The 27,579-nt window shown below is 50.3% G+C and overlaps 1 protein-coding gene across 5 annotated transcripts in view; it reads left to right on the forward strand.

Annotated features, from left to right (window-relative positions):
- SEMA3F (semaphorin 3F) overlaps positions 1-27,579 on the forward strand; it is a 41,466-nt gene that overhangs the window by 11,954 nt on the left and 1,933 nt on the right. For 3 of the 5 annotated variants that reach the window (XM_053598532.1, XM_053598533.1, XM_053598531.1), the window contains 16 exons: positions 9,102-9,262; positions 9,369-9,431; positions 9,538-9,657; positions 10,406-10,501; positions 12,087-12,180; positions 23,091-23,210; positions 23,432-23,571; positions 23,693-23,807; positions 23,955-24,024; positions 24,185-24,329; positions 25,277-25,499; positions 26,096-26,184; positions 26,318-26,359; positions 26,526-26,683; positions 26,911-26,978; positions 27,368-27,501. In XM_053598532.1, coding sequence (XP_053454507.1) covers positions 9,102-9,262; positions 9,369-9,431; positions 9,538-9,657; positions 10,406-10,501; positions 12,087-12,180; positions 23,091-23,210; positions 23,432-23,571; positions 23,693-23,807; positions 23,955-24,024; positions 24,185-24,329; positions 25,277-25,499; positions 26,096-26,184; positions 26,318-26,359; positions 26,526-26,683; positions 26,911-26,978; positions 27,368-27,501 — 1,838 coding nt within the window. The remainder of the gene's footprint in view (positions 1-9,101; positions 9,263-9,368; positions 9,432-9,537; positions 9,658-10,405; positions 10,502-12,086; positions 12,181-23,090; positions 23,211-23,431; positions 23,572-23,692; positions 23,808-23,954; positions 24,025-24,184; positions 24,330-25,276; positions 25,500-26,095; positions 26,185-26,317; positions 26,360-26,525; positions 26,684-26,910; positions 26,979-27,367; positions 27,502-27,579) is intronic. The other 2 variants (XM_053598534.1, XM_053598535.1) reach the window with 1 other exon arrangement.

Raw genomic sequence — 27,579 nt, forward strand, 5'->3', positions numbered from 1 at the left:
CTTCTTTGAATACTGCTTTGGCTCCTTAGCCTATGCTAGGGGTGACCAGACTTTGGTGGCTCACCTAGTCATCTCACTTAGGGCTAGGGAGAGCATGTTTGGCTGGCTTGCCCTGGAGTTGTCCTGGGAATCTGAGCTCTGCCTCAAGGGAGCCCTTTGAGCTTTGGAGGCGCAGAGAGGATTCTTGCTGCATTTTTCTTAGAAATAGCAAGAGGGCCTTTGCCAGAGGCCTGGATGCCAGAAGGCTATGGTCTGAATCCAAAGCTTAGTTCACGTGGGTGCTGGAGGCTTGGCAAGCCTGTAGCCTCCCAATCCAGGCTGCTGAGTAGCCCCAGAGAGAGGGCAGAAGCTTCCTGGGCTCCAGACTCTGACCACTGGTCCTGACCCACTAAAGAATGGGATCTGGGCAGTGGCTGCTGGCCTAGGATCCAGGGGATCATCCTGTGGGGGAGGGGTTGGGGCTCATTAGTTAAATGACTTGTGGAATTCTCATTAGGACCCCCAGCAATCACTGGCGATCTGGTGCATCTCTCTGCAGGGCAGGGACAGACCCAAAGCAACAGGCCCCTCCAGGGATCAGGAAGCCTTTGTCGGGGGAGACCTCAGCTCCAGATCCCCCTCCCCCACTCTTCCTTCCTTCATCATCCTACCCTGCTTACCTCCCCCCCTCCTATCACCACCCTTCCTTGGCTTCCTACCCGGACATGCTTTTTCCTCTGAGGTCTCTGCACCCAGCCAAGGGCCTTATTTCTTCCTACTTGTGACTCAGTGCAATACCCTCACTTCCCTCCATGGCAGAGTATGTACACTGCCTTGTATTTCTACAGGCCAGCTAATATGGTTGCATTCTACGGGCCATTCACAATTGGCACAGCAGTGGCTAGTATTCGGGGCCCTTTGGGTTCCTGCCCTGAGGCTGACTGGGTAACACTTCAGGGGCCTCTGCCTGTGGCAGCTTGGACTGTCATTTTGATGTGTACCTTCTCATCTCAGCATCGGGCCTGTGTGGAGTACTTGTTGCTTCCTCTTGACTGGGACAACTCAGCCCTGCCTGGGTTCCTGAGCATGTATCTGTCTGCTCTCTGTCTCAGTTTCCCCATCAGAATGTTGTGGGGTGGCTAAGACTGTCTGTAACATCTTTAGAATCTCTAGGTGATGTGAAGGGGCGATAGGGTCCACAGGAGTCCAAGAAGGATAGCAGAGTTGAGGGCTGGACCCAGGGAAGGGGGAAGGTCTTGACATCCAGCAGCCTGTCAGTCCCATCCTGGCCTGTCTTGTCTGTGTGGGTGATTTATCAGAGTAAATGAGCCATGGAGAGTTTGTTGTCTTTTGCAGTCATGGGAGGAGGAGGAGGTGGTGGAGGAAGAAGTGAGGGGTTTCCGGCCAGATCTGGAATGTGGGAGGAGGGGTGGGCCTCTGAAACTGAAGGCATTCACTGAGCCGCCATTTCACTCTCCCCACCTGAGAAATGGATCAGTGTAACTCCCCTCAGGACTAACTCTTCTTACTCACGTCACACTTCTGGGGGCACATTCCTATATGATCTGTTTGCCTGGCCCCAGTCACATCCTCCCACTCCCTGCTCAGGGCTAAGTCTCTTGACCACACTGTTTCCTTCCAAAGCTGAATTGGAGCTCTAACCTCTGCTTGGCTGCTGAATGCCCAAATGTGTTCTCACAGGCAGCTGTGCATGATGGTAAGGTCCATGTAGGACCTCTTGGCCCCTTTAGACCTGGAACAATCAGGCGCCATGGAGGTAGGCAGGGGTCAGTCAGTGGAGACACCAAGGCTGGAGAGCTCTCATCTGCTGGGACAGAAGGTCAAAAGTCCCTGTATGTCCTTAGGGAGAACAAGGTGGAGGTGTGGACCCTCTGGTTCCCGGCTGGCATGTGTGCTGGGGAGGGACCCTACTGCTCCTTCTCTTCTGGCTTTTCCTGGTGAGAATAAGCTGTGTCCTCAGTCTGTCCTCTCCTGGGTGGAGCAGGTGGGCACTGGGGCGGAACAGGCATGGGAACAGCATGCCTAAGCCTATAGGTCTCAGCCCCTAGCCCCTAAAATGGGAGGGACATGTATAGTGGAGCTGTAGTCCAGCCCAGTGGCTCTTATCCTGCCTGTGGTTGGTGAAAGCTGGGGTGTTTACAGCAGCCCTGAAGAAGGGGCCCCTCATTCCAGAGGATTTTCTATCTTGAGGGTCCCTTTAGGGGCTCTTCTGACCTCACCAACTCCCTGCACTCCTGGGATGGATGTGTCAGGGATACAGGAACTGCAACCATCTCCACCTTCACAGGCCAGTGGCGTCTGCCTCTCTACCCTCTTCCTTGAGCTTGGGTCCCTCTCCCCTGGTGGAGCTGACATTCCCCAGGAAGTAGCAGCTCTAGGTGATGAAATATGGTAATTGGGTCCTCAGTTCAGACATTTAAATTGAATTCAATCAGAGATAGTTATTGAATAAAAACACTAGGAGTCATTTACATGTTACTTACATTGAATGGACTAGGAGGCCATAATTTGTTGCTAATTGGGTGAGATTGGCTGCAACCTGGCTTACCTATCTGGGGAGAGGGGGGCAGCTGGTATGGATGGCTTCTAGGGAAGGCTCTGGGTCTCCATTCTGGAAAGCCTGGCTAGAGATGGGATGTGGGGGAGCAGATATTGAGGAACTTAGGGTCAGAGGAACCTGGAGACTATGGGATGGGTGGATAGCTAGGGTTTAGTTTCTAGGGGTTCCCATTCAGAACATCTTGGGTAGGGGAGAAGAACTTAGAGAGCTAGCCCCAGCAGTGATACCTCTCCTGCCAGCCCTTTGTGGGTCCTGGACTGGAACATGGGAGCATAAGGTAGGTGTCACTCTGGTATATCCCTGCAGTTGCTGGGCCCTGAGTCTTGGCACTGGGGCATGAAGGGGGTGTGCTGAGTTGGGGGAAGGTGCATGCAAAGGCATCTGGGCTGTCCTACCCCCAGCTTGGCCTGGCTGGGGCTCCCAGGGTTGCAGGGCTGTGGCCAGGGGCTGAGGCCTTCCGGCTGGCCGCTCATTAAAAGAGGATTAGGCTAGAAGCCAGGGAGCCAGCCCAGCCCCTGGGCCTTACTCTGGGGCCCCTCACAGCCTTGGGAGGGGTGATAAAGAGACTGGGGGCCACCTCTTCCCAGAGCCTGCAGAGGTATCCAATAGGGACTGCCTGGGCCCTGTCACTTCTCTTGCAGCCACTGCTACTATATCCTTGTCTACCTCAGTCCCTCTCCTAGGAAAGTAAGGATGTCTGACTTTCTGGTGAATGAAGCACTGACAAAAACCCAAACTAGTGGCGCTGGCCCCATATACCGAGGGTGGTGGGTTCAAACCCAGCCCCAGCCAAACTGCAACCAAAAAAAAAAAAAAAAAAAAATAGCCGGGCGTTGTGGCGGGCGCCTGTAGTCCCAGCTACTCGGGAGGCTGAGGCAAGAGAATCGCCTAGGCCCAGGAGTTGGAGGTTGCTGTGAGCTGTGTGAGGCCACGGCACTCTACTGAGAGCCATAAAGTGAGACTCTGTCTCTACAAAAAAAAAAAAACCCAAACTAGTGACGTGGTGCCTGTAGCTCAGCAGTTAGGGCGCCAGCAGCTCAGCAGTTAGGGCACGGGCCACATACACTGGGGCTGGTGGGTTCGAGCCCAGCCTGGGGTGAGAGTATATGACAACTATAACAAAAAAATAGCCAGGCGTTGTGGAGGGTGCCTATAGTCCCAGCTACTTGGGAGGCTAAGGCAAGAGAATTGCTTGAGCTGAAGAGTTTGAGGTTGCTGTGAGCTGTGACGGTACAGCACTCTACTGAGGGTAACACAATGAGACTCTATCTCAAAAAAAAAAACAAAAAACACAAACTAGCACCTCTCTTTGTCCCCAATCCCATCTCCCTTTAGCTAAGGGATTAGAGCTGCCGTAGCCCACACAAGGTCAGAGGTCCTAGCCAGGCTGCAAGGATCTGTCTATCACCCCCTAGTACCCAGCACAGCTGGGGGAGGTGATGCTGTCAGTCAGGGCCCACTGCTTTGTGGGGCTGTAACCAAGGGGACAGAGTCCACCTCTGCTCCAAGACCCCTCTTTCTGCAGCAGCCTCTGGTTCACTGGCAGTGGCTCTGGTGTCTTGGAGACAGACAGCAAATGGTGGGGCTGTTTACTTGGGGTCTGCGAGTTAAGGCTGTGAACACACCTTCTCAGTGCCTATCCACACCTACTATCTCCTTTAAAGTGAGGCATCATCAGCTGGTTCCTAGAGATGGGCAAACAGAGACTCCCCACCACCACCACCACCATGATTATACCCCCTATGCCCTGAGAATGTTCCTGCCTCTGGATCCTTGCCACACCTTTTTGGGCCACGACCCTGAGTGTGTAATGTCCATGGGAGAGTCCCAGAGGCTGGGAATGGCTGCGGAAATGAGGTGTCTGATGCCAGAAAAGGCTCTTCCTTCCCAATGACGGGAAAATCCTTTCCGGATATTGCCCCACCCAACCTGAGCCCAGCCTGGGTGAGAGTTTGGGGGTGGGGAGCCCTTCCCCAGAGACATTACCCAAGCATACCCCCTCCCTCCCCACCAGTGTGAAAGTTCATTCAGGCTTGAGTCTTGATGCCAACAGAACCTTTGATTATGCTCCAGCCACCCTTGCAATATTGCCATGGCAATGGGGAAGGGGCGATGCCCATGGTTATCAGAACTAGGCCTGGGACTAGTGGGGCAGAGGTAGGGACTGGCCTGAGGACATGACCAGGGTCTACATCAGGCCCCTACTCACTGATGCCACCGTGAGCCCCCAGTTCCTTATGGCCCAAGTCTAAGTTTCCTTAGGGAAACTGGGCCCAGTAAGATCTTGCCACTGCTGAATTAGGTTATTAGAGGAAGGTACCCAGTGCTGCAAGACCCAGGCTTCTTGTCAGAACAAAGGACCCCAGATTCTTTGTCTGTGGTGGGGCAGGGAATGGGGAAACAGGATACCAGTTTTTTTTTTGTTTGTTTGTTTTTTTGAGGCAGAGTCTTACTGTGTCACCCTCAGTAGAGTGCCATGATGTCACAGCTCATAGCAACCTCAAACTCTTGGGCTTAAGCGATTCTCTTGCCTCAGCCTCCCAAAAGCTGGGACTACAGGTGCCTGCCACAATGCCCGGCTATTTTTTGTTACAGTTGTCGTTGTTTAGCTGGCCCAGGGCTAGTTTCGAACCCGCCAGCCTTCGTGTATGTGGCTGGTGCCGTAACCACTATGCTACGGGTGCTGAGCCAGGATACCAGTTTTGCTTCTCCTTGTGACCTAGAGTGAGCATGACTGTTCTCTGAGCCTCAGCCTTCCTTTCTGAAACTAGAGATACGGGGCTCCATGGAACTCCTTGTTTCAATTTTTCCTTACAATTCTATTCTAGTGAGTTTAGCAGTCTGCCTGTGAATTGATGAGGCCAGAGCCCCTGTACTTCATTTGCTCTGGAAATGCTCAGGAAACTCCTACCACTCTTTGCCTTGGTTTCCTGTCTTTTAGGTGGCTTTGGATGAATTATTCGGGATTTAGTTCTGCTTCTATGTGTTGGGGGTGGTGTAGGCACACACTGGAGTTGGGGAAATCACTTCCTACCTCATAGTGCCCTCAGCTCCTCACCTCAGGACTCGGAAATAGGGTAACTAGGATGGCAGTGAGGGTGGTGGTGATGTCCTCCAAGAGATAGTGACATCTGGAACCCTGATTCCTTGAGGAAAGAACTTGGGACCCCATCCCACTCTCTTCTTCCCTCAGGCGTGAAGGATGGGTAGGAGAAGACCAGAGGAGTAGCTAACCATCACTCTCTCCTTAAGATCAGAGCAGGATTCCCAACCCAGGATCACTTTGACTGTCAGTACTAGGAGGGCCTGAGAGATGATCTAGAATGGAAAATGAGGCTCAGAGAGCCAGAGTGTCCCAAGTGGGGTTGTGAAGCTCACACTAGAAATCCAAGCCATAGCCAAGGATCTCTGACCCATGGTCCCACCTCTTCCCCATCCCATGTGGCCTTCTGGGGGCTCCCCTTCCCTATCAGTTTCCACTGGAGCATCATGTCCTGTGACACCAGAGCCATTGACACCATATTCCATGGCCACTAGGGGGGGTCCCAAGGGTTCTGAGTCATGTGCCCTGTCTATGGAGAGCGAGTTAAACCTTGGCCCTAGCCCTCCTAGCAGGCAGTCTCCACCACCAGGACTGACTCCCCTGGACCTCCTTCTTCTTCAGCCGTGGACCTAGGTGGGAATCTCCCCCATGCACTCTGGCATGTCACTTCCCTTCCCTGTGCTTTGAATGTTGCAAGCACAGGGCTTTGCACAGAGTGGGTACTTGGTGATTGGGGAGAGGATCCCTTCACCCTCACTTCCCAGGACAGACCGGGGAGTAGTGGCACAGAGGGTTCAGAGACAGGATTTCAGCTCAAGCCTAGTCTTCCTCCATCTAGGACTCAGTTTCCTCATCTGCTGAGTGTTTTCTGCCTTGTCTTTCTCACAAATGGAGTTGGCCCCCAGGAACTGGTGGAGAGCTCGGTCTTGGGCCTTAGACCCTGAAGTCCTGGCACAGCAGAGGAGGAGGGTACAGATTATAGAGACCCAAGACTGGACAGCGGTGGAGAGTAGGGATTATGGCTGGTCAGGTCCCTGGAGGCTAGATGTCTGAAGCTTCCCCACCTCCTAGTGCCTATGTCTGAAGGAACCCAATTAAGCCTTTGCCCCCTCCACTTCCAATACCCCCAAGTGCCCCCTAACCCAGTGGAATGTGTAAGGGCACAACCGAGGCCATGCCCCCAGCCAGGGTATAAATAACCCCTGGTGGGCTGTCCCAGTTTGGGGGCGCTCTACTGGCAGCCCTACTTCCTCTCTGGCTAATTCCCAGCCCTGAGGGTGGGGAGTGTTTACTTTCCTGTTGTCACTATGACTGGGTGGCCAGGCAGGGGACTCTTGAGTGGCCCAACAACAGGTGCAGGACAGGTGCCCAGGCTGCTCTGCCCAGGACTTCAGAGGCGCCGCTGGACAGGCAGGGTGAGGCCATAGCCAGGCTCTTTGATCCCTTGGCGTCCCTGCGTCCCAGTGGTTGGCCAAGGTCATCACCTGTATTCCCTTGTCCCTGCATAGTCAGGCCTGGGTAGGGCAAGGCCTTTCCTTGCTCCCCAGCCCCTCAGAGTAAACTCCTAGTCTTAGACAAGGGCTGTGTTGGTTGTTGGAACCCCTGGCCCCCAGCCTGCCTCTACTCTGCATGCCATCTCAGCCCATCCTGCAGCTCCTGTCTGTCTTTGCTCCCAGGCAAAGCCCCTCCAGCCTACCCCAGGGTCCCCAGCATAACAGCAGTGGTCAGGGTCAGCCAGGCCAGTAAGGGGTAGCTGCCCTTAGTGGAGGGTGACCTTAACTGATGGGATGGGGCCACCTGCTGGTCCCATTTTCAGGCTGTGTTCAGGGCCTCAGATTCTAGCTATTCTTCCCTCCAGGTGCCTTGGGGTCAGGATTACGAGATGTGGGGAGGGGAGTTGGGACATGTGTGATCCCCCTGTTGAGTGCCTCATCTGTGGCAGGACACATGTGCTTGCCTTTGCTGTGTGTATGTGCATGTTCTCTTCTGCATGCTGCCATCTGAAGCCCCTGTGTATGTGCATATTCATCATACTCATTACAATGTTTCTTCTCCTACTGAGCTAAAGATAGCTGGGGGAGGGTGGAGAAGGGACTTGCCAAGGGGACCCCTCAGCTCTCCCCTTCCAGATCCAGTTTCAGAGCTTCATAGAGGCCTGTCGTTGGCCTGTCAGTGTCTGACCTCCATCCTGTCCTTAATCTACAAGAGGGAGGACTTTTCCCAGCATCCTGGGGATGAGAGGGCCAAGGTTGCTGGACTCATACAGAAGAGAAAATAGAAGACTCAACTGGACCCTGCCATCAGCTCTGGGACACTGTAGCACCGGGGAAGAGCCTCTTTAGCACAAATGACTGCTCCTGGTAGATTCAAAGTGGCCTGAGAGTTCTACCATTAGCAGCCTTGTGGGGCCCTGGGGAAGCTGGGGTCTGCAGGGCAGTGTGATTACTAGGCTTTCTGGTATCCTGGCTAACCCACTTCAGACAGCGTGGGGACCTTGCTGTGTACCAGCTGTGCCCTCTGCCTGATTGGTAGGCAGGGTGAGGATAGGGCATCTAGGCTCCATGCCAGCATCTGAGGGCTATCTTAGATAGACGTGGCCCTACTTCCACCTGCTCATTAATCCCTTTAGGCCTCTGTGGGAAGCCATCCCCACCCTGAATGTGGGAGCATTAAAATCCACCTGAGCAAAGACTCTGATGCTACTACATACCTTGGCCCCCCCACCCCTACTTTTTTTTTTGGAGACAGAGCCTCAAGCTGTCGCCCTGGGTTGAGTGCTGTGGCGTCACAGCTCACAGCAATCTCAAATTCTTGGGCTTAAGCGATTCTCTTGCCTCATTCTCCCAAGTAGCTGGGACTACAGGCGCCCACCACAATGTCCAGCTTTTTTTTTTTGTTGTTGTTATTGTTGCACTTGTTGTTGTTGTTTAGCTGGCCCAGGCAGGGTTCAAACCTGCCACCCTCTGTGTATGTGACTGGTGCTGTAACCATTGTGCTATGGGCGCCAAGCCTTTTTTTTTTTTTTGAGACAGAATCTCACTCTGTCATCCTGAGTAGAGTAATGTGGCATCATAGCTTACAGAAACCTCAAACTTTTGGGCTCAAGCAATCCTCTTTCCTCAGCCTCCCGAGTACTAGACTATAGGCACCCACCACAATGCCCAATTAGTTTTTCTATTTTTAGTAGAGACTTGCTCTGGCTGGTCTCCAACTCCTGAGCTCAAGCAATCTGCCCCCTCAGCCTCCCAGAATGCTGAGATTACAGGAGTGAGCTGTGCCTAGCCTTCCCACTGTCTTTTCATTGGGACCCTGAGCTGGCGAGGTCTGTCTATGAATCAGGGGTTTAGCTTTGGGTGTGGCCCCTTCCCTGGCCTGCCTTCCTGTCCTACTTTCTCCTCCTAACCTGTCAGGGACTGGAGAGGGCGCTACGTAGGCCTTAGGAGAGAAACCTGAAGTTTAAGACTGTGCTCTAACCAGTGCCATGCCCTCTACCCACAGAACTTAAGGCCACAGGCACTGCCCACTTCTTCAACTTTCTGCTCAACACAACCGACTACCGAATCCTGCTCAAGGATGAGGACCATGACCGCATGTATGTGGGCAGCAAGGACTACGTACTGTCCCTGGATCTGCATGACATCAACCGCGAGCCCCTCATTGTAAGGGCCAGCCCAGATGTGGGCATGGGGAGGGTGAGGGGTCATGGAGCCTCAGAGCTCAGGTCCTGTCCAGCAGGCTGCACCATCTAACCCCCATCTCTGGCAGATTCACTGGGCAGCCTCCCCACAGCGCATTGAGGAATGCGTACTCTCAGGCAAGGATGGCAATGTGAGTGTAGTGGGGTCCACAGGTGGGAAGGGGGCAGGTGACCCCAGAGAGGGAAAGAGACCTGGTAGGTATCTGGGCTTCTACATGACTATCCTTCTGGTCCCAGGGTGAGTGCGGGAACTTCGTCAGGCTCATCCAGCCCTGGAACCGAACACATCTGTATGTGTGTGGGACAGGTGCCTACAACCCTGTGTGCACCTATGTGAACCGTGGCCGTCGAGCCCAGGTAAGCCCCGCCCACCCTGGACCTGTGCTGCCCCCACTGGTGGCTGCATCCCAGGGTCCTGATGGGAGGATGGGCTTGAGCCCCAGCCCTGCTACTTCCAAGCCCTGTGACTTTGGGTGAGTGACTTCTTTCATCTCACTTAGCCTCAGTTTCTTCACTTGAAAATGGGCCCAACAGCTGCCTTTCTCACAGGTCGATAGGAGGAGGAGGCAGTGAGCTAATGCTCTCAAAGTTCTTAGCACTGTGCCTGGCACATAGTAAGCACTCACTCCAACGGCTCTCTTGGCCATGCCTGTAGACCATGTTCCTACAGCCAAACCAGAGGGCCTGGCAGGGGCCTTGGCATTGCGAGGCTGGAAGCCTAGGTCAGCTTCTGCTTTATGGCCTAGGGGCGAGCTGCCTTCCTCCCCCAGGGGGTTGAGAGGAGCTGCCCCTTCCCCAGCTCTGCTCCCCCACCACCCCCGCTTCTGCCCTCTTCCATTTCCATGTAGGCATGTGTGTGAGCTGGTGTGATCTTGTAGGGCATGTGTGAGAGTGACTGGACCTAAGGGCCACATGTACGTACAGGTGTGTGCCAAGTCTGTGTGTGTGTGTGTGTGTGTGTGCACGTACACAAGCATAGACGTTCTCTGGGGGCCCAGGTACTCATGTGTGTTCCTGGCGTGTGTGGTGTGAGAGGCTGGCAGCCCAAGCCCGCTCCCCCAGCCCCTGTCACCCCAGCTCTAACTCCTGTTCCTCATCTTCTCAGGCCACATCATGGACCACCCAGATGCAGGTGGTGAGAGGCCGCGGCAGCAGAGCCACAGATGGTGCTCTCCACCCGACGCCCACAGCCCCACGCCAGGTGGGCCTCATCCCTCCAGGCCTTTGCCAGGCAGCATTTCCTATGAGCTAAACGCACCCTGGGCCTATACCCCAAGCTGGCTCCCAGGCCCTCCCTCTACCTCTCACCCACCTTATTCCCACCCCCACCTTATTCCCATCCCTCCCCCTGAAGTGCCTTAGGCTCAGAAGGCATTCCTAGATGGATTCATGTCAGCCTCATGTGACCCCTACAGGCAAGAAATCATGAAACTACCAGGTAGGGAAGATAGGAGCCCTGGGGACAGCTGTGCCTTCGCTCTTGGAACACTTGAGTGTAGACACACAAGAGTGCACACCAACATGCACTTGGGCATCCCTTACTCAGACCCAGAGTGGGACTGTGGCACTTGCATGCAGGCTGACATATCACTTTCAGGTGTCTGTACCCCATGTCTCCCAAGAGATATCCAGTGGACACAATGTCCTGCACACTCACATGCTCGGGGCTGTCCTCTCCTGGGGTGATATCTGTCCACTAGTTATAACCCAGGTCTGGACTGGGAGAGCCGGGGCTGGGCAGGGGCGGGCAGGGGGGCAGGGCTGCCGGTGAATGAGATTTTGTGTGTGTGTGTGTGTCTGTGTGTCCATATGTCTATGGCAGGGAGTACTCAAAAGCAGGATCATTCAGATCTTATGTGTGTGTACAAAGTGTGAGTAGGGAGTTGCGTGTGCTGACAGTGATGTGTGTTGAGCTGTGCCTGCAGCCCATGTGTGCAGGAAGCCACGTGTGCAGAGTGTAACTGAAGTGGGTCTGTGTGCACCTTTCCATCACCATCCTGCCACCTGCTGCCACCTCCTACTGCCTCTGTTCTTCTTTCCTCTCCTCTATCCCTCCTTTTCCCCTCCCTTTTCCTTGTGGCCTGCGAGCTTATCCTGAGCCCGGTGCCTTCACCAGCCTTTGCCCCGCATCTTCCAGGCTGGGCTGGGAGGCATGTTGTCTGGTCTAGAAGCCTCAACTCCTGGCTCCCTGGGGAGACAGGTGGAAGCTGGGGGTTCTGCTAAGGGACAGAATAAAAAACATGACCCATTGGTCCATCCTGAGGACACAAAAGCCTGGAGTCACAGTAACCTTAGAGCTCTCTGGGCTGGTCAGACATGATGGCAAAGGGCAGGACCCCAGGCCCTTAACTAGTGCCCCCTGCCCTGGCCAGGTCTGCAGCCTCTCCTTGGTCTATGACAGGGAGTCATAACTCAAAAAGTTGTGCCTCTGTGGCCCATGGGGGCCTTGGCCAGAGTCTTCATGAGCCAGCTGGCATGGAGGGGGTTTAGCCCCTAAAAGTCTGCTCCATGCCCATCTCATGGCCCCAGGATGGGGCCCTTCCAGACTTGGTTCCCATATCTTACCTGAGACCTGGGACTAGGAAGCACCTCCCTGGGAACCTACAGTATGGCCCTGCCCTGGGAAACCTGACTGGATGGAGTTTAAGCCTGAGGAGCTCTGGGGAGTACAGGGGGTGGACTCAGGGTATCCCCGAGGGCTCACTTTCTCCCCAGAAACGTGGTGACCCTTATCCTTCCTGGCTAAGGAACTGGCCTGGATGATGCTAACCCCCTCTGCCCTGCAGGATTACATCTTCTACCTGGAGCCTGAGAGACTCGAGTCAGGGAAGGGCAAGTGTCCATACGACCCCAAGCTGGACACAGCCTCAGCCCTCATCAGTGAGTGCCCCCACCTCACCCTGGTTCTACAGTCTGAACATATGACCTCTGCCACTGAAGGGGGTGTGCGGCACTGACACGTATACATGTACCATGGCAGAAATCATGAGCAGGCTATCCCTGAATTTCCCAATGGGACTCCACCTGGTAGGAGAAGGGTGTGCAGGTCAGACCCCAGTGTGAACTGAGAGACAGAAACTAAGTCTTCTAAGCCTCCATCCAGGCCTTTTGGATTGGAGGCTGAGGGTGCCAGATCCTACCTTGGAACTCAGGGTGGTCTGTGCACAGCCTGGAACCCTTCTCTGAGCCATAGGCTGTCTAGAAGAGTAGACAAGCCAAGTGTGTACTGGGGGTGGCATGAAGGTGGCCCTCATAGTATGTTTTGAATATGTCTGGAAACCTGGGAGAGGTCCATATGGAGAACTCTGGCCCTGGGCCCAGTATAGGGGAGCATATTTCTGCTCCAGGCAGGTGTCTAGGAGAGTTGGGGCTCTTTCTAAGGAGGGATCCTGTCTGGGATCTCAAGAACAGCTGCTGCCCCTAACCCTAGGGTGGGTGAGCCTGACATTTTCCCTAGCCCATTCACTCTGCCTGCTTTTTGGCTACTCCACCCCATCTGCCTTGAAGAGCAGCTATTGGGTACTACGTCACCTCCAAGCCTAGGAAAGGCTCCTGGGTCAGGGGGTGGGCATTGTCCTCCCGCTCTTGATCCCAGCCTGGTGGCAGAACCCAGACCAGACAGTGAGGGAAGACATGGAGTAGTGTTCTGGAGCCAGGTAAATTGTTACATTTTTAGGAATTTTGTGAGCCATTTGTGAAACACAGCTATTATTAAAATTTTAATTATATGTGGCTCAGCGCCTGTAACTCAGTGGCTAGGGCACTGGAGCTGGCAGGTTCGAACCCAGCCCAGGCCTGCCAAACAACAATGACAACTGCAACCAAAAAAGCCGGGTGTTGTGGCGGGCACCTTTAGTACCAGCTACTCAGGAGGCTGAGGCAGGAGAATCCCTTGAGCCCAAGAGTTTGAGGTTGCTGTGAGTTGTGACTCCACGGCACTCTACTGAGGGTGACATAATGAGACTCTGTCTCAAAAAAATAATAAATAAAAATTTTAACTATACATTTATAATTAAATATTAAAACAGAGGTTTATAATTAAATATTAAAACAGAGGTAACAATAACAACAAAAAGGCAGCCGATACTCAAAACTCATTGCAGGCGTATTTCAGGGATATTGTAAGTTCAGTTCCAGATCACCACAATCAAGAAAATATCGCAATAAAGCGAGTCACATGAATTTTTTGTTTCCCACTACATATAAAAGTTAACTTTATGCTGCATTGTGCAATAGCATTGTCTAAAAAAATGCACATACCTTAAGAATTACCTTATTGGTAAATGCTCGTGAACATGTGTAATCTTCATCAAGCTGTAATCTTTTTCTGGTGGAGGGTCTTGTCTTAGTGTCGATGGATACTGACTGATCGGCATAGTGGTTGCTGAAGGCTGGGGTAGCTATGGTAATTTCTTAAAATAAGAAACAATGAAGATTGCTGCATTGATTGACTCTTCCTTTCATGAAAGATTTCTCTATAGTATGTGATACTGTTTGACAGCATTTGACTCATAGTAGAACTTCTTTCAAAATTAAAGTCGGGCGGCGCCTGTGGCTCAGTCGGTAGGGCGCCGGCCCCATATGCCGAGGGTGGCGGGTTCAAACCCGGCCCCGGCCAAACTGCAACCAAAAAATAGCCGGGCGTTGTGGCGGGCGCCTGTAGTTCCAGCTACTCGGGAGGCTGAGGCAAGAGAATCGCTTAAGCCCAGGAGTTGGAGGTTGCTGTGAGCTGTGTGAGGCCACGGCACTCTACCAAGGGCCATAGAGTGAGACTCTGTCTCTACAAAAAAAAAAAAAAACAAAATTAAAGTCAATCCCCTCCAATTATGCTGCTGCTTTATTAACTAAGTTTATGTAACATTCTAAATCCTTTGTTTTCATTTCAACAATGTTCATAAAATCTTCACCAAGGGGTAGATTCCACTTTAAAAAACCATTTTTTCTTTGCTGATCTGTAAGAAGTAACTCTTCATCCATTCGAGTTTTATCATGAGATTGCACCAATTCCGTCGCATCTTCAGGCTCTACCCCCAGTACTCTTGCTATTTACACCACATCTGGTACTTCTACAGAAATCTTGAACCCTTCAAAGTTATTAAGGTTAGAATCCACTTCTTCCAAACTCCTGTTAATGGCATTTGACTCATAGTAGAAATATTGTTAATATTTTGTCCTCTGATGAATCATAAATATTTTCAGTGGCATCTAGAGTGGTGAATCCTTTCTAGAAAGTTTTCCTTTACTTTGCCCACATCCATCAGAAGAATCACTATGTATGGCAGCAATAGCCTTAGGAAATGTATTTCTTAGGTAATAAGACTTGAAAGTTGAAATTACTCTATGATCCATGGGCTATAGAATGGATGTTGTATTAACAAGTATAAAAATAACTTTCATCTCCTTGTACATCTCCATTAGAGCTCTTGGGTGACCAGGTGCATTGTCAATGAGCAGTAACATTTTGAAAGGAATCTTTTTTTTTTTTTTTTTTGGTTTTTGGCCGGGGCTAAGTTTGAACCCGCCACCTCCAGCATATGGGACCTGCACCTTACTCCTTGAGCCACAGGCACCACCCTGAAAGGAATCTTTTATTTGAACAGTGGGTCTGAACAGTGAAGTTAAAATATTGAGTAAACCATGCTGTAAACAGATGTGGTATCATCCAGGCTTTGTTGTTCCATTTATATAGCTCAGGCAGAATAGATTTGGCATAATTCTCAAGGTCCCTGGGATTTTCAGAATTGTAAATGAGCATTGGCTTGTTTTTTTTAAGAGACAGAGTCTCACTTTGTTGCCCTCAGTAGAGTGCTGTAGCGTCACAGCTCACAGCAACCTCCAGTTCTTGGGCTTAAGCGATTCTCTTGCCTCAGCCTCCTGAGTAGCTGGACTACTGGCACCTACCACAACACCCAGCTATTTTTTTGTTTCAGTTTGGCCGGGACTGGGTTTGAACCCGCCACCCTCGGTATATGGGGCCGGCGCCCTACTCACTGAGCCACAGGCACCGGCCCGCATTGGCTTAACTTAAAGTCATCTGCTGCATTAGCCCCTAACGAGAGTTAGCCTGTCCTTTGACTCATCGAAGCCAGGCATTGACTTCTCTCTAGCTATGAGAGTCACAGATGGCATTTTATTTCAATAGAAGATTACATTGAGAATTGTTACTTTGAGTGGCCACCTTTATCAGTGATCTTAGCTAGATCTTCTGGATCAGAACCTTTTTATGTGGGAAGTCCACGTTAATTTAGCTGTAATCAAATAAAGCTGCATTCAAAAAACTTCAATTAGATATACAGTAGAACCTCCATAGTTGACCACCTCAAGTTGACCTAATTTTCATTGACTGGACATGCATCACATGTACATATGAGTGCAGTAGGCCTACTTCCTTCTCTTGACCACCTGTGAATGTTGACCAATTTGTTACAGTTCCTTGAGTAGTCAACTTACAGAAGATCTACTATACTTTAAAAATGTACATTATTTTGTAAAAATCTAATCTAGTATTTAATAATTTCAAAAACTGAAAACTATTTCTTAATTTTAAAGTTAACTAACCTTTTAATGACTTTATTGTATCTGGTTGTTTTGTTTTGTTTTGTTTTTTTGAGACACAATCTCACTACATTGCCCTCGGTAGAGTGCTGTGGCACAGCTCACAGCAACCTCAAACTCTTGGACTTAAGCAATTCTCTTGCCTCAGCCTCCTGAATAGCTGGGACTACTACAGGTGCCTGCCACAACGCCTGGCTATTTTTTTGTTGTAGTTGTCATTGTTGTTTGGCAGGCCCAGGCTGGGTTTGAACTTGCCAGCCCTGGTGTATGTGGCTGGTGCCCTAGCCGCTGAGCTGCAGGCACTGAGCCTGTGTCTGCTTTTTGTTGGAAAGCATTTAAATATTTGGCCGAAAGATAGTAGCACAGTTTCAGTTGATCTACATGGGTATCAGTCATTTATGACCTTAAGGGCATCTTGATCAGGGTGAGGTAGGAGAATGTAGATTCCTGGCAAGAAGTGGTTGAAAAGCAAGAAAGTATTTTTGGGGTATGTTGCCAAAGGCATGGGTATTCTACTTCATTTTTTTGTATTTCAAATGGATTTTTCTTAGCAACAAACAATGACTTTAAAATGTGATTTCCTGAGATCTGTAGTTCTTTAGATGCCTTGATGATAATCAACTAGGTGAGGCTGAAATGCTAATTTGAATGTGACATGATTCTCAAAGTCAGTGAAAACTTTCATTCTAATCTCCAATTAATACACTTACAACAGCTGTGTATTCTTCAAAGGATTCACATATATCATCCTGCTCATCAACGAAGTTTGCAAACTTGGGAAAACATTCATCCAAAATTGCCCTTTTTCTGAGACAGAGTCTCAGTATGTCCTCCTCGATAGGGTGCTATGGCATCACAGCTCACAGCAACCTCAAACTCTTGGGCTGAAGCGATTCTCTTGCCTCAGACTCCCAAGTACCTGGGACTACAGGGTGCCTGCCACAACACCAGCTATTTTTTTTTGTTTCAGTTATTGTTTGGCAGGGCTGGGCCAGGTTTGAACCCACCAGCTCTGGTGTATGTGGCTGGTACCCTAGCAGCTGAGCTACAGGCGCTGAGCCTTTTTCTTTTTTTTGAGACACAGTCTCAGTTTATCCCCCTGGGTAGAGTGCTATGACATTTTAGCTCCCAGCAACCTCAAACTCTTAAGTGCTTCTTTTGTCTCAGCTTCCCAAGTAGGTAGGACTACAGGTGCCCGCCACAATACCCGGCTATTTTTTTTAGAGATGGGGTCTCGCTCTAGCTCAGGCTGGTCTTGAGTGAGGTCAGGCAATCTATTCACCTTGGCCTCCCAGAGTGCTTGGATTACAAGTGTTAGCCACTGTGCCCAGCATCCAAAATTGTCTTTTGAAGATGTATTTTGAAAAAATACAGCTTTTCTCAAAAGGCTCGGATTTTTTTCACATATCATGTATAGACTTAGTTTTACCTTGTAAAGAAATAGTTAAGTTGACTTGATGTGATACCACATAGGAATGCTCTACTCCTATAGAAATCGTCTATCAATAATTCACATTGCTGATTCTGCCCTTCATAACATTTAACTATCTGTTTTCACAGAGATAAAATTTTGGCTAACACCTGTTCCTGAAATATTCAATGTGCTTTAGCATACTGAATACCTTATTTTTCAACTTTGGCATGTTATGAACTGAGATGCTGATTCCATGTTGGATTTATACCAATATTGTTAACAATACTTATAACTTGTTGCAAAGTATCACTTAAAATACTAGCTTTCACTCAGAGATTTTACTTTTCATTCTGATACGATGAAAAATGAGAGCATCTAGATCTCTTAATCCTTTTTTTTTTTTTTTTGAGACAGAGCCTTGAGCTGTTGCCCTGAGTAGAGTGCTGTGGCATCACAGCTCACAGCAACCTCCAACTCCTGGGCTCAAGCCTCCTGAGTAGCTGGGACTACAGGTGCTGCCACAATGCCTGGCTATTTTTTGGTTGCAGCCATCATTGTTGTTTGGCCAGCCCAGGCTGGATTCGAACCTGCCAGCTTAGGTGTATGTGGCTGGCGCCTTAGCCGCTTGAGTCACAGGCGCTGAGCCTGTTAATATTTTTTTTATCTGAGCACTAAACCCTTCATATTTTCCTGTCATGGAAGGTTCACCATCTGTACATACACTCACTAAATTTATCAAATTTAGTTTAACTTAATGATGTTTATCTTGAAAGTTGTTGACAATATCTATTCCCCATGTTCTTTTCAAAATACCCAAAGTAAGTCTTTTTTTTTTTGTAGAGACAGGGTCTCACTTTTATGGCCCTCGGTAGAGTGCCGTGGCCTCACACAGCTCACAGCAACCTCCAACTCCTGGGCTTAAGCGATTCTCTTGCCTCAGCCTCCCGAGTAGCTGGGACTACAGGCGCCCGCCACAACGTCCGGCTATTTTTTGGTTGCAGTTTGGCCGGGGCCGGGTTTGAACCCGTCACCCTCGGTATATGGGGCTGGCACCTTACCGACTGAGCCACAGGCGCCGCCCCAAAGTAAGTCTTTGTAGTGAAGAAAATCTATTATGACCCAAACCTGTGCTAAGTCAGTAGTATCAGTTGATTCATCAAAGTGATTGAATAATATGTATTTTCCTTTTGAAGTATTGCATGAGGTTGTTCTGTTAAGTTGAAAGCTAATTCATGCTACCAATCAGTGGTTCTCCTTGAAATAGGCAGTTGTTTTCCTTTTTTTTTTTTTTTTTTTTGAGACAGTCTTACTATGGTGTCCCTGGTAGAGTGCTATGATGTCACAGCTCACAGCAACCTCAAACTCTTTGGCTTAAGCGATTCTCTTGCCTCAGCTTCCTAAGTAGCTGGGACTATAGGCGTCCACCACAACTCCTGGCTATTTTTTTGTTGCACTTGTCATTGTTTAGCAGGCCCATGCCAGGTTCAAAACCACCAGCTCTGGTGTATATGGCTGGTGCCCTAACCATTGGGCTACAGGTGCCGAGTCTGCTTTTGCTTTTCCTCTTTTAGTTTCTGCAATACCTTTCACATCTCTCCCTCTAATTTAAAATATTTGTGGTCCTTAATGAATGTTATAATGTTGATAAGCATTGAATTTTTTTAATGCTGATATTGCAATATCACAAAGCAAGCAAATTCTTTTATCTTTATTTATATTTTTATTTTGGCACATAGGCTCACTACGTTGCCCTCGGTAGAATGTCATGACGTCACAGCTCACAGTAACCTCAAAGTCTCAGGCTTAAGCAATTCTCTTGCCTCAGCCTCCCAAGTAGCTGGGACTACAGGTGCCTGCCACAAAGCCTGGCTATTTTTTGTTGTTGTAGTTGTCATTGTTGTTTGGCAGGCCCAGGCTGGATTCGAACCTGCCAGCCCCAGTGCTCCATGTGGCTGGTGCCCTAGTCACTGAGCTACAAGCGCCGAGCCATCATCTTATCTTTAGCAGAAACAAGATAATGTTACAATTCCTAATCTTCATTTAAAAAATCTGTTTTTGGCTTGGCACCCGTACCCCAGTGGTTACGGTGCCAGCTACATACACCGAGGGTGGCGGGTTTGAACCCGGCCTGGGTCAGCTAAACAATTGCAACAAAAAAATAGCTGGGTGTTGTGGCGGGCGTCTGTAGTCCCAGCTACTTGGGAGGCTGAGGCAAAAGAATCACTTCAGCCCAAGAATTTGAGGTTGCTGTGAGCTGTGACGCCATAGGACTCTACCCAGGGCGGCATAGTGAGATTCTGTCTCCAAAAAAAAAAATCTGTTTTTGGCTAAGCGGGGAGGCTGGCTAAGCGGGGAGGCTCACATCTGTAGTCTTAGCACTCTGGGAGGTCAAGGCAGAAGGATCACTTGAGCTCAGGAGGTCAAGACCAGCCTGAGCAAGAGCGAGACCTCATCTAGAAAAATTAGGCAGAGTGACAAGCCTATAGTTCTAGCTACTAGCAGGCTGAGGCAGGTGGACTGCTTGAACCCAGGAGTTTGATATTATAGTAAGTTACAAAGATGCTATTGCATTTCAGCCTGGGCAACAGAGTGAGACCCTATCTCAAAAAAAAAAAAGAAAACATAAAAATTTTAAAGTCTGTTTTCAGGCTGGGTGCAGTGGCTCTCTCCTATAATCCCAGCACTTGGGAGGCCCAGGCAGGTGGATTGCCTAACCTCACAGGTTCAAGACCAGCCTGAGGCAGAGTGAGACCCTGTCTCTAAAAAATAATAGCTGGGTGTGATGGCGGGTGCCTGTAGTCCCAGCTACTTGGGAGGCTGAGGCAAGAGAATCGCTTCAGCCCAGGAATCTGAGGTTGCTGTGAGCTATGAGGCCATGGCACTCTACTGTAAAGGGCAACAAAGTGAGACTCTGTCTCAAAAAAAGAAAAAAAAAGTCTTTTCTTCCTTCAGTGTTCTCTTGGTCTTCTTTGACATCATTGGCTTTTAAGTAGGCAGAATTAAAAAATACTATGGAGCTGTGCAATTATTCATAAATTCCACTTCAGATAAAAACACAGGGCACCATTATCAAAAGCTGATAACAGACTGGTGTACTTGACCCCTGTAAATACTTGACAACCAACCTCATGTGATAGTGATATCAGTCAGGAGGGGCAAGTTAGAACTAATTCATGAATGTAGCAATTGTCAATTTAGGCTTTATGGCTTCCTAATGTTCTAGTTGTGGTGGTCAATCTGGGAGGATTATTTCATTGAATCTTATGGCTTGGTGCCTGTAGCACAGTGTTTACGGCGCTGAGGCTGGCGGGTTCAAACCTGGTCTGGTCTGCTAAAAACTACTGGTACTCTACTAAGGGCAACATAATGAGACTCTGTCTCAAAAATAATAAAAAAGAAACTTATATTATTGTTTGGTATTTTATTTATTTATTACTATTATTTTCTTTTTGTAGAGACAGTCTCACCTTTATCGCCCTCGGTAGAGTGCCGTGGCATCACACAGCTCACAGCAACCTCCAACTCCTGGGCCTAGGCGATTCTCTTGCCTCAGCCTCTCGAGTAGCTGGGACTACAGGCGCCCGCCACAATGCCCGGCTATTTTTTTGTTGCAGTTTGACCAGGGCCGGGTTTGAACCTGCCACCCTCAGTATATGGGGCCAGTGCCCAACTCACTGAGCCATAGGCGCTGCCCTATTACTATTATTTTTTGAGAGTGCCTTGGGTAGAGTGCCAGGGTGTCATCATAGCTCACAGCAACCTCAAACTCTCGGGCTCAAGTGTTCCTCCTGCCTTAGACTCCCAAGTAGCTGGGACTATAGGTGCTCACCACAATACCTGGCAAAATTCTTTGTTATTTTAAATATGTTCATTTCAAAAATAAAATATAAAAGATGAACAAAAACATTAATAAAAATAAAAGGATTTAGCTGGGCACAGTGGCTCACTCCTGTAATCCCAGCACTGTGGGAGGCTGAGGAGGGAGAATTGCTTGAGCTCAAGAGTTCAAGACTTGCCTGAGTGAGAGTGAGACCCCCGACTCTTAAAAAAATGAAAAACCCAGCCGGGTACCCCAGCGAGTGCCTGTAATCCCAGCAGCTTCCTGAGGCTGAGGCAGCAGGATGCCCACGCCCAAGTCTGAGGTTGCAGTGAGCTATGACTCCATTGCACTCTGCTCAGGGCATAGAGTAGGACTCTGTCTCAACAACAAAAAAGGATTCTATAAAATTCGGATTTAGTCAAAAGGCTGCACTTAAGGACCTAGACGGCCAGATGGACCCCACTCCTGTTTTGGATAATTTGCTGCACCTTCTGCAGCTGTTTCACCTTGCACTTTCATGTTATGGATAGCTTTTTTCCTTACACCTCATGAACAAACCTCTACTAGCTGCCACTTTTCTTCTGTAGCTTCTTCACCTTTCCTGGCTTTTATAGAATTGAAGGGAGTTAGAGCCTTGCTCTGGGTTAGGCTTTGGCTTCAGGCGATGTGGCTGGTTTCATCTTCTATCTGGACCACTCAGACTTTCTACATGCCAGCAATAAAGCTGTTTTGCTCTCTTATCATTTGTGTGTTTGCTGGAGTAGCACTTTTAATTTTGTTCAAGAACTTTGCATTCACAATTTAGCTAACTGATGCAAGAGGCCTACCTTTTGGCCTTTCTCAGCTTTCAATGTATCTTTCTCTTTAAGCTTAATTATTTCTAGCTTTTGATTTAAAATGAGAGATCTGTAAGTCTTCCTTTCACTGAACACTTAGAGACCATTGTAGGGTTATTACTTGGCCTAATTTTAATACTGATGTTCCTCATCGAATAGGGAGAACCAAGGAGAAGGAGATGAGGGAATGGTGGTCACCAGAGCAGTCAGAACACATTAAGTTTGCTATCTTATATGGGTGCAGTGTGTGGCACCCCCAAACAATTGCACTTGTAACATCAAAGATCACCTATCACAGATCATCATAACAGATATAATAATAATGAAAAAGTTTGAATTATCAAAATGTGACACAGAGACATGAAGTGAGCACATGCTGTTGGAAAAATGGTGCTCATTAGCTCAAGTCCTGGTTGCCACACACTTTCATTTTGTAAACACAGTATCTGTGAAGCACAGTAAAGTGAGGCGAAATAAAAAGAGGTGTGCCTGTACTTTATAATTATTCCTAATTTTACTACATTTTTTCCTAATTATGATTATTATTTTTTGAGACAGAGTCTCATTTTGTAGCCCTTGGTAGAGTGCCATGGCATCACAGTTCACAGCAACCTCAAACTCTTGAGCTTAAGCAATTCTCTTGCCTCAGCCTCCTAAGTAGCTGGGACTACAGGCGCCCGCCACAATGCCCGGCTATTTTTTGGTTGCAGTTATTGTTGTTCAGCAGGCCTGGGCTGGTCTCAAACCTGGTGTATGTGGCTGGTGCCCTACTCACTGAGCTATAGGCACCGAGCCATTTTTTCCTAATTATTTTCGTACATTTTGTTGTTATCTATGCTCTTAAGGTTATTTACATCTACTGTATCTGTGGGGTAGAAATACTGTACCATAGTGTTGGTAGCTCTTCCCAACTCTGCTTTAAGTGACTTCAGGTTTGTGGCCTGAAATCAGCCATGGTGGGAGTATTTACACCACAGAAATCGTCTATTGCTTCTAATCCCAACCCTCCCAGAGCCACTCATTAAACATTTACCAGCACCCTTCTGGAGAGCCCTGGGGAGTCTGAGGGGGAGGCAGGATCCTGCACAAGATGTCATTTGTGCTATACTCTGGCCCTAACAAAGGGCATGCAGCCTCCCTGACTGACCCACTGGCCCACCCACAGATGAGGAGCTCTATGCTGGTGTGTACATTGATTTTATGGGCACTGATGCAGCCATCTTCCGCACACTTGGAAAGCAGACAGCCATGCGCACGGATCAGTACAACTCCCGGTGGCTCAATGGTGAGTGCGGTGGTGTGTCTGAGTGTCTGGGAGGTGGATGTGGCAAGAAGATCACAAGGAAGGACACCTGGGGGAATTTTCAGCCTCTGACTATCGGGGGCAGCAGTAGTTTCTCTTCTAGAGAAGAGTTGGAGGTGTCCAACTCTGGTGAGGGATTCTACTAGGGAAAAGGGATGCCATCAGAATGGAAGTTCACCCAGCTCACCCTGGCTCATCTGCAGACCCTTCGTTCATCCACGCTGAGCTCATTCCTGATAGTGCAGAGCGCAATGATGACAAGCTCTACTTTTTCTTCCGTGAGCGGTCAGCAGAAGCACCGCAGAGCCCGGCCGTATACGCCCGCATTGGGCGCATCTGCCTGGTATGCTTTGGCAGGGCCCTATGCTGCCCTCGTTCTGACAAGTCCTGGCTTTGTCAGCCCTGGCCCACCTGGGTCTTGGGGGCGAGTGAGTTGATTTGACCTCTCACCCATACTCCCCCAGAATGATGATGGTGGTCACTGCTGCCTGGTCAATAAGTGGAGTACATTTCTGAAGGCACGGCTAGTCTGCTCCGTCCCAGGCGAAGATGGTATTGAGACCCACTTCGACGAGCTCCGTGAGTGGCCAGCATGCAGGCGCAGTGATACGGCTACAGTGGGAGGGATGGGGGTTGGATGGGTGGTCAGAGTGCCTTTGGTGGGTTTCTTCCCTGGGCAGGACTGGGGCTGGGTACCCTTCCAGTACCTTCTCCCTCTGTCCCCAGAGGATGTGTTTGTCCAGCAGACCCAGGATGTGAGGAACCCTGTCATTTATGCTGTCTTTACTTCCTCAGGGTGAGGCTGGGCTAGCAGTGGCAGGGTGGGGCTGGATTGGGGGGGCTATGACTTGGGGGGATCCTAGCCTGGTGGCCAGCTGTGGGGTAGGGGTAAGCTGGGGAAGGGCCCTGGGTCAAGGGCCTGCCCCGCCCACAGCAGCAGCCTCCCCTGCACACAGCTCCGTGTTCCGTGGCTCTGCTGTGTGTGTCTACTCCATGGCTGACATTCGCATGGTCTTCAATGGGCCCTTTGCTCACAAGGAAGGCCCCAACTACCAGTGGATGCCCTTCTCAGGGAAGATGCCCTACCCACGGCCTGGCACAGTAAGGACCTCACTCACCCTAACTTTCCTTTTCCACTCCTTAGAGGCCTCCTTTGGGCCAGGCCCTTTGCTGACATGGGCTTCACCATCCTGGAGCTCACAGCCAGTGTGGGTGGTGGGCCGTAACTCACATGAACCTGTCATTCACACATAGCATCAGGCTGTAGAGAGACACAACTGGGATCCTGAGACAAAGATGGAAGGCTGGGTGTGGTAGGCTGCTCTGTGTAGGACCCTCTGAGAGGCTGTTTGGGAGCTGAGAGTTGGAGGGTCTTATAGCAAAGTGGGAGGCAGGCTGGAAGTCAGCTTAGCTAGTGAACAAGGAAGCAGGTGGGGGTGGGCAGGCCTCAAAGTCTCTGCTGTCGTGAGAGGAGTTTCACTTCTCTTGGTATGATATGGGCCACTACAGGAGTCTAAGCAGGAGAGCCATATACAGTTCCAACTCCATGTGGTCAGGACTGGGATGGGGGAGCTAGTTTTAGGCAAACTCAGGGAAGGCTTTCTCCCAGGGGTTACCTGGAATTAGAAGGTTGGCTGGAGTTAAGCTGGGAGGATAGGGAGCAGGCTGAGCCCCAGGTGGAGAGAGCAGCCTCAGGGAGGGGAGACAGCGTGTCTGATGTGTTAGGAGGGAGACCATGAGGCCAGAGAGGAAGTAGATACAGAGTGGAGCGAGGACATGGAAGGGAATGGTCAGCTCTGAAAATGTTGCCACAAGGTCACTTGAGGCCAGAGAGGTAGCTGTGGGATTTAGGCATGTGGAACCTTGGGACCGAGGCCAGAGCAGGACCCATAGGTGAGTCAGGAATAGGGCAGAAGCCTGAGGGGGTTGTGAGGGGAAGAGCAAGGAGAAGTGGTAGAGATCAACAGTGCAGAGGCTTCTTTTGAAGCTGAAGGTCCCATGTGGCCTGCTCAGGCAGCCCAGGACTGACTCTCATCACCTGCCTGCAGTGCCCTGGTGGAACCTTCACGCCTTCCATGAAGTCCACAAAGGACTATCCCGATGAAGTGATCAACTTCATGCGCAGCCACCCACTCATGTACCAGGCCGTGTACCCTCTGCAGCGGCGGCCCCTGGTGGTCCGCACAGGTGCTCCCTACCGTCTCACCACTGTGGCTGTGGACCAGGTGGATGCAGCCGATGGGCGCTATGAGGTGCTTTTCCTGGGCACAGGTACCCACTGCTGCTCCCAGCCCCTACAACAATGGGCCCACTGGGTTGGGGATATAGATCCAGGCGGCTGAGACCTGACCTGCTAGAATTCAGGGTCAACTCTGTCATCTTTATCCTTTGGAGTCTTCTCCCTATTGCTAGGATATCTGAGCCTAGGGATGGGAAAACCCCATTACTTCCCCATCCCCACGGGTCCAGGAGAGCAGGGATGATGGGAATCTAGGGACCCTTTTATGGCAGGAAAGGGGTGGAGGCAAATGTTAGACACCTCCAGGATACATGGATCCAAATACTGACTCATGTGGTTATGTGTACACACACAACAAAGTATGCCCACCACAGTTCCAGCAACACAGGAATGCCCCAGTGTCCTGTCCTCAGCAAGGCCCAAAATGAGAGTCTGAGTTGAGGCCAGGTCCTGGCCATGATCCCTTCTGTTCTCTTCCCCTCATCCTGGGGAAACCCTATAACCTCAGCACAGAGCTCCTGCTCTACTTCCCTAGGAGGGTTTAGGCCCTGGTTGGGGAAGGGGCTGAGGCTGGTGCCCCTTCCCCAGCATCCCCAGCCCCACTGAGGCCCTGCCCGGCCCGTTCCAGACCGCGGGACAGTGCAGAAGGTCATTGTGCTTCCCAAAGATGACCAGGAGATGGAGGAGCTCATGCTGGAGGAGGTGGAGGTCTTTAAGGTAGGTATGACACCATGCCGTCCTGCCCTTCCCACCTTAGTTCAGTCTCAGCCCCTGACCTTAGGTTAGATCACTAGGTCAGATCAGAGGGATAGTCCTTGGGGGTTACAAGCTGATCTTTACCTTCTTCTAGGACCCAGCACCTGTCAAGACTATGACCATCTCTTCCAAGAGGGTGAGTGAGTCTTGAGCAGGGTGGAGTGATGTGGGGTAGGGCCTATATTCCCTAAAGTTCATACCCGTGGCACAGGGCTGGGGAAACTGAGGCATGGAATTAAAAGAGGCTGGCCCATGTGGCTACTATGGGAAGGGAATTGACAAGCTCTTTCCTCTGCTCCCAGCAACAATTGTATGTGGCCTCAGCAGTGGGTGTCACACATCTGAGCCTGCACCGCTGCCAGGTGTATGGGGCTGCCTGTGCTGACTGCTGCCTCGCCCGGGACCCCTATTGTGCCTGGGATGGCCAGGCCTGCTCCCGCTACACAGCATCCTCTAAGAGGTGTGGACCCCACGCCCTTGAGATTTTAGCTACCAGACCTAGAGCCCTGTCCTGGAGGATGTGATATTACCCTGGGGAGGTGGTGGTGGTGGCGTGTATGGGACACAGGATGTGATATTACCCTGGGGGAGTCTATGGAACACAAGGCCCTGCCCTACATTCGGGGGGAACAGGGACCTAGGGGGAAGGTTCCTGGGAGTACTCTTTCAGGAGCTCTTCTCATCCAGGCGGAGCCGCCGGCAGGATGTCCGGCATGGAAACCCCATCAGACAGTGCCGTGGATTCAACACCAATGGTGAGTGTGCTGGGCTTCCCCCACTGCAGAGTCCTGTGCAACCCATGTAGCTGCTCACAGGACCCCCATGTAAAGGATTCTCTGACAGCTGATTGAGGGTAAAGGGGGTATGGTTTTTTTGGTTTGTTTTTTTGTTTTGTTTTTATTTTTATTTATTTATTTTTTTTACAGTTTTTGGCCAGGGCTGGGTTTGAAACCGCCACCTCTGGCATATGGGGCTGGCACCCTATTCCTTTCAGCCACAGGCACCGCCCCGGTGGTATGGATTTTTAGAGATGGGATATCCCTGATCATCCCTTCAGGGAAGGGATGCCCCTCTGTGCCTGCGAGGCACCAGCTAGCAGGCTGCCCAGAGGGAGTGCGTTCACTCAGCTCCTCTTGGTCTACAGCCAACAAGAATGCTGTGGAGTCTGTGCAGTATGGAGTAGTAGGCAGCGCGGCTTTTCTTGAGTGCCAGCCCCGCTCACCCCAAGCCACTGTTAAGTGGCTGTTCCAGCGAGATCCTGGGGACCGGCGCCGAGAGGTGAGTTTCTGAGCCCTGCAGTTCCACACCATAGATATGGGAGTCCCTTGTACACTGGAAATTCCATGAGTGAAATGT

The sequence above is a fragment of the Nycticebus coucang genome, chromosome 8 (genome assembly GCF_027406575.1).
Source record: "Nycticebus coucang isolate mNycCou1 chromosome 8, mNycCou1.pri, whole genome shotgun sequence".
Classification (NCBI taxonomy): Eukaryota; Metazoa; Chordata; class Mammalia; order Primates; family Lorisidae; genus Nycticebus; species Nycticebus coucang.